Source organism: Aquarana catesbeiana, linkage group LG06, assembly GCF_042186555.1.
Source record: "Aquarana catesbeiana isolate 2022-GZ linkage group LG06, ASM4218655v1, whole genome shotgun sequence".
Lineage (NCBI taxonomy): Eukaryota > Metazoa > Chordata > Amphibia > Anura > Ranidae > Aquarana > Aquarana catesbeiana.
This window is the reverse complement of record NC_133329.1, coordinates 302653589-302666284: the sequence shown is the minus strand read 5'-3', so window position 1 is coordinate 302666284 and position 12696 is coordinate 302653589. Positions and strand designations below refer to the sequence as shown.

General features: G+C 43.1%; 1 protein-coding gene across 11 annotated transcripts in view; it reads left to right on the top strand.

Moving 5' to 3' along the window:
* Nucleotides 1-12696, top strand: part of IKZF2 (IKAROS family zinc finger 2) — a 138068-nt gene that overhangs the window by 92570 nt on the left and 32802 nt on the right. For 9 of the 11 annotated variants that reach the window (XM_073633566.1, XM_073633567.1, XM_073633561.1 and 6 more), the window contains one exon: nucleotides 10173-10439. In XM_073633566.1, coding sequence (XP_073489667.1) covers nucleotides 10173-10439 — 267 coding nt within the window. The remainder of the gene's footprint in view (nucleotides 1-10172; nucleotides 10440-12696) is intronic. The other 2 variants (XM_073633568.1, XM_073633571.1) reach the window with 1 other exon arrangement.

The window sequence follows — 12696 nt, the reverse complement described above, 5'->3', positions numbered from 1 at the left end:
CAGGGGTCGGTAGCATGTGACGCAGAGTGCAGGGGTCGGTAGCATGTGACGCAGAGTGCAGGGGTCGGTAGCATGTGACGCAGAGTGCAGGGGTCGGTAGCATGTGACGCAGAGTGCAGGGGTCGGTAGCATGTGACTCACATCTTATTCCAGTACAAACCTCCCACTCCCGCTGTAAAATTCACTTACCAGACCTGGGTGCAGCGTCACCTGGCAGAGTGAGGGAAGCCCTCCAAGGTTTCTGTTTTGGCTTTTTTTTTTATTTGACACATTAGAGCCCAGAAGGTTTCCAGGCCTTCCTCGACTCTGCAATAACTCTTGCCATCTGAAATGTAGTGGACGGGGTCAGGAGCTGCTGGTTGGCACATGGTGTTTGTGATCTACTTGTTACATGGCTGCAATTGCAGGAAAGTTGCTATCAACATGTTGCTGATACCTGGTTTAAACTTTTACGAGTCTTTGCTAATGACAATATGCAAATGGTAATTTCCATTTCAGGAACTATATCTTCTCAAAATGCCAGTTAGGTATGCCATATTTTCAGCCAGTTCCTTACCCACTGCATATTTAATGCTTGCTATCCAAATGTTATTAAGGCCCCTTTCACACTGGGGCAGTGGGGGCGTCGGCGGTACAACAGCGCTATTTTTAGTGCTGCTGTACCGTCGTTCTTGTAGCTGTATTTGGCCGCTAGCGGTGCGGTTTTAACCCCCGCTGGCGGCCGAAAAAGGGTTAAAATCCCTCGTAGCCGCGCTGTCCCATTGATTTCAATGGGCAGGAGCGGTTTAGGAGCGGTGAATAAACCGCTCCTTCAGCGCTCCAAAGAAGCGGTTTGCAGGACTTTTTTCACCGTCCTGCCAGCGCACCGCTTCAGTGTGAAAGCCCTTAGGCTTTCACACTGAACAAACAGCGGAGGCTGTTTAGGGGCGGTTTGCAGGCGGTATTTTTAGTGCAATACCGCCTGCAAACCGCCTCAGTGTGAAAGGGGCCTTAGAGAAAATCCCACCTATGGAGATATTTTGTTTTTCTACAGAGCTCTACGTGCATACTGCATAATGTAACATTGGTGCATTTTTGGATAGGTGACACTTGGATGTGACTTGTTCTCCCTCTGCAAAGTTGGACCCACTGTTGCATGTAAAACATTCAGGTACAACTTTCACTCAACTTTTGAGGATTAACATTGAAGTCTATGGCCCTCAAGTTGCATGAAAGTGGACCAAAGTGTTGCATGAACTACTTTGAAGTCACTGCAACTTTAAGTTGCACATATATGAATGGTCATCATTGGAAAACATGGGGTACATGTTCAAAGTTGCATGACAAGTTGCACATGTGTGAATGGGGTGTTCATCTTTGTTCCTTCAAATAACTACATAGCAAATGCAGCCTTAGAAAGGAGTTCCAACTCTGGTCGAAGTGTTATATATTATAGAGAACTGAAACATGAGATGTGAACACCAAAAGGTGGGCACAAAGAGAAAATGACCAGGTGGGGAGGGACAGGGTCAGGTACTGTAGAAGGAGCACCTCTCCACTGGAGCCTCAAAGATATGGGAATCCAGGAAGTCATTTGATTACAGATATGGGAAACCAGATGTAATTTTACTGGTGAAATAGAATGTTTCGCATGGACTGGCCCTTTGAGTTAAATTCACTACCAAATTATTTTATATTTACACAATTCATGTAATTTATGGTAAGCGGGTTATTGCTTTTTCATTTATTTTTTTGGTTTTCCTAACCAGTGCGATGATCATGAGATTATGGCACTATGGTCATACTGACCACATTTTCATTAAACCTTCAGATTGCAACAAGGTTGGTCAGAATTTTGCATAAGGCAAAAATGTTATACATAACCGCTTTGACTACATAAATACGGTTAGATTCACCATTTCTTTTTATTTTGCTGACCATTGTTACTGGGACTGACATTCTAAAATTCTTATTTGGAGCACAAATAAACAAGAAGTCAATGCTTAGCTGCCTAAGCTACTTTGCAAAGATCCCCGCTCGCTTACAGTGAGCCCATATACTACACTAAAGGGCTGCAATCAGAGCAAAATCGTCATTGTGTGGGTATGATTCTGTCTCTGCATTGTCATGCTCTGAATTCCTATTAGCAATGTCAGAAGACAACTATATAAATGTCATTTTCTCTAGGGATGATTCCAGTGAGAGATATGCATATGAAAGTTTTAATGTTTGTGAGACTAAAACAAATTTACAGTCTCATTTCTTATCAGATGTTCATAAAATTGGGCAGTTATACCAGTAGGGGGGGATATTGAGTTTCTCCCATTAGGAAACTGCTTGACCAGCGCCAGCTGGAAATGAAAAGAAGTATAACAGTTTGGGCTGGGATTTGGCTTTAAATGATATGTTTGCTTTTTGCACTATGACCTATGGCAACTCAGCACTAATTCTGATAGTTTTTCTTTGAGTCTTATTGTGAATTTCTTGACGTGAAACACTGTAAGGTCAGGGTATCTCGTCTTCTGGGTTACAAATGAGTAATGAGACCTTGGGGACTTTCCTAATATTACAGCTGGGATATGCTGGGAGACGGTGTTGTGGTTTTCCCTGCACACTTTAGTACCTTTCTGTTATCTGTGTGTGTACAGTAAGTAATATTTACTCCTGGAATATCCAAGGGAGTTTTGACTAGGTATTATGATTTTTTTTTTTGGAGGCTCCATACACACTACATGCTAAAAAAAAATGCCTGAAAAACGCTCACAATAGTGTTTTTGTGCCAGCTTTTAGCAGCAGTTCGGAGTATTCAGCAGGTTTTTTTTTTTTCTTCTGCCGGCAAATCGCTCCCAAACACGCAATTAAAAAAAAAAAAATTTCTGCTCCTAGAAGCTGAAGCTTCAAAAAATGTTCCTAGACTAAAATTGTGTGCATGGACACATAGGATAACACTATTTGCTTCTAGAAGCAGGAAAAAAAAGCTCAAAAGTTGCTGCTAGGAGTGTTTTGTTAAGCTACTGTACCTAAAGCTTGAACTATAACGGTGTAGCCCCACTTTCTAAACAAAGGGCCAATTTACTGTGCTTAGAATTTAGATGGGCCAAAGTATGCCCAGTGGGAGTAGAAAATGTCCTGGCATCTGTTCGGGTAAATCATGTCCCATCTTTAGTTTCAGAGGGAGAAATGGTGCTCCATCATTGGTATCAGCAGGAGGGATAGTGCCCTATCATTGGTGTTGGTGGGAGGGATAGTGCCCCATCATTGGTGTTGGTGGGAGGGATAGTGCCCCGTCATTGGTGTTGGTAGGAGGGATAGTGCCCCGTCATTGGTGTCGGTGGGATGGATAGGGCCCCGTTATTGGTGTCAGTTGGAGGGATAGGGCCCCCGTCATTGGTTTCGGCGGGAGGGATAGTGCCTTATCATTGGTGTCGGTGGGAGGGATAGTGCCCCATCATTAGTGTCGGTGGGAGGGATATTTTCCTGTCATTGGTGTCGGTGGGAGGGATAGTGCCCCATCCGTGTTAGTGTCAGTGAGTGGAATAGTGCCCCAAGGGCCAGATAAAGGCAAGTAAAGGGCTGCATATGGCCACCGGGACCCCTGGTGTGGGCTAATACAGGAAAAGGTGTGTTACTTATATATGCACACTGTTCAGCTCTGCACATGCATGTGTACTGGGACCTGTCTGCATGGGATAAGTTTGATTTGTGGAAAGAAATTGGGGCTACCCGAAAGAGAAATTAACTCATTACCCCATCCCTGCCAAGCAAGAGTGTAATACATTTACCAACCAGGCTTGAATAGCTTAATTGCCATATTGTGTAAAGACATCTTATTCATCAAATTAGAACTATGTCCACCCAGTAAAATAGTGCTGCCGCACTTGATTATAACTTCAGCTACACATTTAGGTTTCACTTCATCCCCTGCTAAGTTCCCACAAATGCCTGTTGAGCCTGCCAGCGAAGTCCACCAAATGCAGCATCCTGTGATGATGTGGCAACAATGCTGCACTGCTCCTGAATTCAGAGTAGAGTTGCTGCTCTCATGTTGGCAGTGTCCGTTTATGCTACAGTGGGATGAAAAAATGTTGTAGGGGGGCATGGCTATCTGCATGGTCACTGCTGATTAACAAGCATCTAGTTCTGCCCACTGCTTTCTGGGATTGACAACACTCTCTGCTGCTGAAACGCTCCCACTGTGAGTGGCAGTGTGTGACACAAATGGAGATTTTGGCTCAGTCACAGAAGATAAAGGAATTATTTTCTTTTAATTTGAGGCTTGTGCATAACATAGTAACTAGATCTGGGGCTTGTTTAGAGCGTTATACAGGAGCCTGGAGTTGTACTTGAAGCACTTACTGTTAAAGTGGAGCTATACTCACCTTCACATCAGTGCTGCAGTGTTCCAAAACTCCTTGCTGGCCGCTGACCTCCTTCAGCTGGTCTTCTTCCAGGGACTTTTCTTAGGCCATTTAGATTGGCTGAGCCAAGATGGCATGACTTCAGTGTATGCACAGCACTTCAATCATCTCAGAATTGCTGAAATTGTAACACGGAGCTGTGCATACAGGAAACATGGGGCAACTAGCTGCATGCCTCCTGCAGGACTGTCTTTTACTGGCATGGCGATGCACAGGTATTGTGTGCATCCCCGTGCTGGTGTTCCATTGATGTGTGTTAAGAATACAAGGCTGCATAGACACTGTCACAGTCTGGCATCTGAGTGTGGGTCCTTAATCTCACCCTGTGTGCGATTGTGGGCCCATAACCGCCTTGTCATATTAGGATACAGCGGCTGTGTCTGTGCAGCCATGTCCAAATAGATAACAATGGGGCACTGGCACTGGGATGGACTGGACCTGTGCATCCCCGTGCCAGAAAAAGATGGCCCTGCATAGGGCACATAGCTAATGGCCCTGAGTGTCTCTTCTGCATTTAAATTCCTGCCTGTTTGCAAATTTATTTTTAATCTCACTTTTCTCAAGTTAGTCCAATAGTATATGGATTCTAATTGGGCGCTATATGTTGATGCACAAAGCTTGTTTGGCTGTACTTCTCTTGTGCATCACAGGAGTGCAGTTTGTTCTGCACTCCTATGACCCGTTTTCAGCTGACAGCGGGCTGAAGCTCTGTGTCGGCTGCCATCACAGAGCCGGTTCAGGGCTGGGCAAAATCATTACCCTTTAGTCGGGATCTGTCCACATGAGCCGCTGAGAGCCTGAACTGGCCGATCCCGCCCCCCTCCACAGCCCAGCGCTCCAGTGAGCAAGGAGGGTGTAGAGCAGAGAGCTGTGACTGACAGTCAGCAGCTCAATGCTCAGGGAGCTGTGAGAACCGAGTGATTGGCGGTGTTTGATCACTCGGTTCTCAATGTTAGAACCGGTGGGGGACAAATGCAGCATCGGATCTATGCTGCATCCACCTAGGTAGGTATGATTAAAGAAATATAAATATATATATTCCCATACTTCTCTTTTAAGAATAACAGTTCTGTTCATGTAAATGCAGAAAGAGGCAGTTACTGAGAATTTTGCACAACTGACTTATGGAAAGAAAGATAGTGTTGTCTTTCGTAATGGTGCGATGCTTGTCTCATTCCCTTATCAAAAGGACGAGCACAAGATGATTGCAAAACACAAATGATTCTGACTTAAAGGTATTATCTTCTACTTTTAGGCGGTAAGAGAAGCAGTACTTCCAGGAAAAACAATGGTGCGTTATTGGAGATAGAATTCACTGTGACACTGATTAACTGTTTTCAATCAAGATTTCTTTTAGTACACTGAAAGAACGAAATGTTTTTACCATGTAAGAAATCATATACCAAATCCTGAAGCTGCATGAAGTCTTTACTGTGCTTGACAAACTGTGTCATAGTAATCAGATACTGATTAACAATGAGGCATAATATTTGAATGTGATTACTGATATAAAAGCCATCACACATTAAAGGAGAAGTATGGCCAAAGCTCTTTTTTGCACTTCGTTCTGCACTCCTGTGACCTAGATTCAACCGTCAATGGGCTGAAGCCTGCTGTCAGCTGATGTCAGAGCCAGTCCATGCTCTGCAGGAATCCCGACAAGAATGTCCAGTGTGGTCTTTTTTTTTTTTTCCCGCATGATCGTTTCAAATGGAGAATGCAGTGGTTATTAAAGTTATGAAAGTTCTCAAGACCGAGTACAAATTCAAAAGTGATGCAATGTATTTTATTTTTGTACGAAAACTGTACTGATTGTACAATTTTTTTGTTTAATCTGGTATTGTGTGAGAAAATTTTCGTGCTTGTCCCATTGGATAATTTTGCATGAAGTGTCGTGAACCGCTCTCAAAAGCTGCATACGAACGATCAGGTTATCGTACGATCACTTTGAAAGTGTTATTTTTCATCCGATTTTCCGATCAGGGGTGCGTGCGTGTGCCTTTAGACCCAGTGCAATCGGTAATCAGAACTTGGTATCAGAACTGATCTGACAAACTCCCTCCGCTCTGCTGTAATACAGTTCTGTATGGAAACATTTGTGCTGTGGGGTGTGGCTGTTCTACACTTATGCTGACGCAAAGCACTGGAGGGCAGAAGGCAGCATTATAAACTTATTTTAAGAAATTTCTAAGCAAAAATCAGTTGTAAATCCATACCGTGCATAGGTACAGTAGTATAAAGAAATACACTTTAAATGGACTTTAATTTTGTCAATTCAGATTCTCCGTGTAGGAGCGCAATTTGTTCTGGCTGCAACTCCGCTTCTCCACTGTGTAACAAACTTCCAGAGTAGTGAGATACCCATTAGAAAGCAGAAATATCTCTGGCTACCATGGGGGTGGGCAAGACTCAAATTTTCACCAGGGGCAATCAGACGAATATTTTTCACAGGGCATCACAGAATCGAAGTATGACACTAAACCAGAATTCCCAGCATGCTCTGGTAGTCATGCAATTGTTTGGCAAACTTGTTCAGTAGCTGTTATGAACTACTTGCCCTGTCAGCCAACAGGGAATAGTAGTTTATCACATTGCATATCCCTTACTTGACTGGCTGGTTTAACAACTACTGGGTTACAGAATGATGCCATTAACTGATACATTCCAGGAAAGGGATTCTTCCATGTAACTGGCATGCAGGGATATATGCTAATACATATTATTAGCCTTGTATTGTAAGAACACTTGTATATGCCTGCTAATCACATATACATCAACAGAACAGTGTGCCTGTATTATACAGGTAGATTGTGAATAGCAGTGAGGAGATCCCTCTTGCAGCACTTATCCTCTATGGAGAGATGATGTTCGCCGTTCCATCCCTGTGGGAGAGGAATACAGGCACATAACAAGTACTGACGGCAGGATCTAAAAGTGGAAGGATGGAGTTAGTGCTGAGAACGAGATGAGGTCGGGCTCTACTCCCTCCTGCACTGGAAGGGACCCGGCGACCTTGTTTGTGGGCTCATGCAGACAAACCACAAGGAGAGGGGCAAACAGCTTGCAGCATACACCTGGCAGCTGTTTCGTCCTACTGGAAAAGAGCCAGAAAGAAGAAAAAATGAAACCGTATGGTGAGAAGTTTGGAGGTAGAATTTTGTCAACTATATCTGACTTAAAACTGTTGTTTGCTTTGTGGAGCTACTTAGTGGTGCACGTGGTACTTTTCATATGTCTTTATTTTAAGTAGGTACTTAACTGTCAGTTCTTTTCCCTCCTTTTTTTTTTTTTTTTTTTAACAGTCATTAAATGAGATCTTCCAGTTATGTCCATCTGAAATTTTGTTTTCAGCAGTTGTTAGAATAGAACATGACAGTGAGGACTAAAATTGCTAGTACACTTAAATATTAGGTTATGTCCAAATAATTTTATCTTTCTTTTTTTTTTTTTTTTTTTGTAACCATGAGCTGACATGATACCTGTACGTGCACCTGTACTGGTTACAAATGACATCCAATTAGGTGTGCAGACTGTCTGTGTCTGTAGGGCTAGTTTTTCTGAAGGAGACCAAAACGAAAAAGGTAATCATTTAATGGTTTGCCTTTACATGTATCCCAACTTTATGGTAACTCTGTAGCTAACCAGGAAGAATATTCAAAGCTTTTTAGGTTCAGCAGTCGTAACATACTGGCAGCTGTATGCTGGCACCTAAAGGTCCTCGTCAATCACAGAGGTCTTGTGTTGCATTTCTCAAAAATTCAAAGAGGGTCTCTTGGAGCATTCACAATAATTAAGGGAAGGGTGGTCATTTTCTAAAAAGCGTCCTTTTATGGTGTTTTACACAAGTTTCAATTTAAACTTTTTTGCAAAAATATATAGAGACTGCACTCCACAAAGGGGAAATAAGAAGTACATTTTCAGCAATGGCTTGACAGCCACCAATGGTGGGTGTAGGGGGAAATCTGGCTAATAAACATCTTGGAAGAGGATCTAACCCATTATGCAATCCAAAATTTAAAATACTATTTTGACTTCACACCCATGTTAGAAATGCCATATTTTGTTTTGTACATTGTTTGTTTCATGTCCTTTGTAGGCAAAAGATCACCAATGAGCATGAGCTTTTCTGATTCCAAGACATGAGTCCACAATAGTTCTGCTAGACTACATTTGTCAAACACAAGGCCCGTAGGCCGAATCCGGCCAGCCAGGCCATTTCATGTGGCCCTCGCACACTGTGCATAGCACATCCCTAAACCCTGTAGTCTGTAGTGCACACCTCAACCCTGCACTCTATACACATTGCACCCCTGAACTCTGCACTCTGTACATATAAGGTTGCCACCTTTTTTTTCCAAGCAAACCCGAACACTTTAGCCGCGCACTGCAAAATTGTGTTTTTAAGGGGAAACACTGTGGACTCTGGTGTAAAGGGGAGCTCTGATGTAAGGAGGTTTCTGCCCTTAAATTAGGGTTCCCAAAGCCCCCCTTACATCAGAGTCCACAGGGCACCCCTTACATCTGAGTCCCCCTTAGCTTAGTGTACTCACTCGCTTGGAGGTAGGAGAGAGACGGGGGAGGGGGGGGACTTCAGTCACAGATATTGGATGGGGAGCTCACTCATCCAAGGATGGAGGCTCAGGCATCAACACCTTTCTTTCACAATGTATCTGCCGGTTGCTGAGCTTCAAACTTCCAGCCCACACATACCTTTCCTGAGGCACAGAACGTGGGGGATCAGAGTGTGGGTGGACAGACAGAGGGGTAGGGCCGGAGGAGGAGCAGATCAAGCCCTCTCTCCTGTCCGCGTATGGTGATGGGCCCCATGTGCACACCTATGCACTCAGCGATTGTGGTACTTGGTTACTTGGGAAGCAACAGTCCATTCTGAATATTGTGTCCGGGTTTCAGGTGGTCTGAAACCCGGACACACAATTGAAAACCTGGGCTGTCTGGGTGAATCCCGGACGGGTGGCAAGCCTATGTACATAGCACACCCCTGAACTCTGTCGGTAGCACACCTCCGAATCCTATACTTGGTACATAGTTCACCCCTGAACTTTGCACTCTGTGCATAGGGCATCCCTGGAACTGCACTCTGTACATCCCTGCACTCCGCACATAAAGCACTCCTAGTATTCCTTGCCCCTTTAGAATCCTCCCACTGGCAACACCCCGTGTTCGATGCGGTTTGACATGGGGGTGTGTGGTTGAGTTCCTGCACCTATTCTCAGAAAAAAGAAAAAAGCCCCGGATAAATATATGTAGTTTTACAAATACAACTGGCCCTTTGAGGACAACCCTAATGCTAATGTGGGCATCGATGAAATTGAGTTTGTCACCCCTGTGCTAGACGATAGAAAGGGTTTCACTACAGAATATTCTAAACAAAGCTTAAATCTGTACTATGGGTTTGTAATATCAGTCTGTTCTGACACTAGAAGAAAATAGCCAGCATGCTAATTGCAAATCCAGATAGTAACATATACTGAAGTCCCATATCTGCAGAAGAGATGCACCGCATGGCTATTTTCTTCTATAGACTTATACTGCACCACCATTTAGCCGTGCAGCCACTCTAACAAAGGGGTTACTTGAGAGCTAAAAGTATTAAAACCCAGGCACAAAAAGTATTTTCTAAAAGAGGTCAACAATGGCATTCCTATATTTATCTCGGAATGTTTTATTTTATTATATACATATGAAGAATAAATTCAATACTAATGTAAACGTTTCTTTTTTTTCTTTTTTTTTTTTTTTTTTTTTTTTTTTTAGCAAACTCTGTAAAGATGGAGATGCAGAGTGATGAGGAAGGGGACAGAAAGCCCCTTCGCCGAGGTACTCCAATCCAGGCACAGGATGATGAGAGTGGTTTGGAAGAGCCCCTGGCAGAAACCAATGGGATCTCAGACAGTCGCATGAATCAGGAGCTGTCTCTTGATGGCGGAATCCGGCTTCCGAATGGTAAACTGAAATGTGACGTCTGTGGCATGGTTTGCATTGGCCCCAATGTGCTAATGGTCCATAAGAGAAGTCACACGGGTAAGCAGCCAGAAGCCAAACTGCCTGTAGCATCTGATGTTCATATTACCTGATACTATTGCGTGGCTTACTCAATTTTGCAAAGAAGGTACACATTTTTATGCCCGTCAAAATGTTATAAATTGCTGGTGACTGGGGATATGGACACAATACCTGTGCCTAAAGTTTACTTCAAGTTTAAAATAAGCATGGGCCTACTTCATTTGTGGGTCGATGCAGTCTAAAGGGTCTGTCCAGCCAAACCTGATATTTATTATAAAGTCAGATGCTGGTAGGCTGAAACATCTGCTGGCTTCTAATGTTCTTCTGGATTCCAGCAGCAAGATATCATGGCTGAAATATCCCATACACCATGTGGTCTCTTTCTTCCATTAGCAGCCAAAGTTTTTTGTGTTTTTCCTGTGGGTTAGGGCTTGACCAGCAGCATGGTAGCCAATGCGACTATAAAATTATACCAGGTGTCTAAAGTGTTTGAGCCCTTTCTTTTATAGTTAATGCAAACATATGTGCCCTAGTGCCAAAATGTTGTTAGCTGACCCCTAGATGGGACAGACTGATTCCTGAATTCTACATTAACTTCTCCTCTGCACTAATTGATTCCTCTGAAATGTGGCATAAATCCTCAATTAATGAAAAATCCATTGGAAGAGTAAGATGTTTAGAGCTGGTTATGTCTAGTAAGTGAGTTTGTGAGCTCCCAACATTTTACTTCTGGTTGTTGCTTACTTTTAAATAAAAAAAGCTAGTCAGTGGGTTCTGTAGTTGCTCAAAACTAAAAAATCAGTTTTTCCAGGAATGTACAATTAAGCCCCTTTCACACGATCAGACCGATCAGGTTTGCCTGTCTGTTTCTCGGATGGACCCGATCGGGCCACTCATTGTCCTCTGACATCCGATCCAACAAAATCTGCTGAAAACAGACAGATGGCGATACAGTCGTCCATCCGCCCAGTGGGTGGGATCCGATGAAAACGGATAGCCTGTCCATTTTCTTCCGATCTTCCCATAGACGTGAACGGGACTCTGACAGGTCAGTCTTTGCACAGTGAGTGGAGACGGACCTGTCATCCGTCTGCTCAGCGGGGATTAGTGGAGCAATTCCTGCTGAGCAAGCGGAGTCTGTCAAAACTGATCTGCCCCGTGTGAAAGGGGCCTTAGTTTACAATCTGCAGACAGTAATGAATGCAGTTCATTTAGTATAATGTTTGTTTTTAAGGATGTGCACTGCCTTTGAATCAGATAATACAATTGGGTTGACTTACTAAAACTGGAGAGTGCAAAATCCGGTGCATCTCTGCAAGTTTTTTTGTCAAAGCTTAATTGAACAAGTTAGAAGCTGATTGGCTACCATGCACAGCTTCACCAGATTTTGCACTGCAGTGCCCACAGTGGGAATGGGCTTGCTAAACTAGTGTAGCAGTACTTTGAACCATTGATTTTTATTCAATGAACAGTTCAGAACAACCAAGATCTATGCCAGTTACACTACGCTTTTGGTTACAATTGTTAACCAAAATCACGATTCAAAATCTAAATCTCCACATGAATAAGACCATAGGTGGTAATTTAATTGCAATAACTGGGTAAAGAGTCGCTGAAAAGGGCAATTTGTATTTGTAAATCACCAATTTTTTTAGAGAATATAAAGTACAACAACAAATTATGAATGCCCCTTCTAATTACCAATTTATGTAGAACATTAAGAATCTGAGCAGTTTTATTATGAAGTTACGGCGCACGTATTAACAATGCAAGGTAGACCTTTAATATAGTATTATTAACAGTTAAACCCAGAAGTCTGCAAACAATCATCTTGTAAAGGCTAACTTATAGTTTTGTAGGAAGCAGTTTCCGGCAGGCTAATAAAGACCTGATCTGGGTCACAGGCTGCAGAGGCGAACGTTTGCGCCATGCATAATTCTGATTTGAGAGCGCTAGCTTTGAGTATCTGAGACTGCCGCAGTACTGCTCTCATACAGAAGACAGCGGTCTGTCTGTGCAGCCCATAGCCTGGACACAGGACTCTGTAAAGCTGCCAGAAATGAGAATTTAAAAGTAAGCTTTTACAATATTATTATTTGCAGAACTCTAGGTTTAGCCTTCTTTTTTTTTTCCCCATAAAAGTACAGTTTTGCAGTAATCTTTCACCTAGCTATTCCGTAGTTCCCACTATGTAGATTAGCCATAAGTATATCTTCTAACACAAGTTTTATGATCCCAAAAGAAATAAAATAGCAAAAAAGGTGAGCTTGACCTG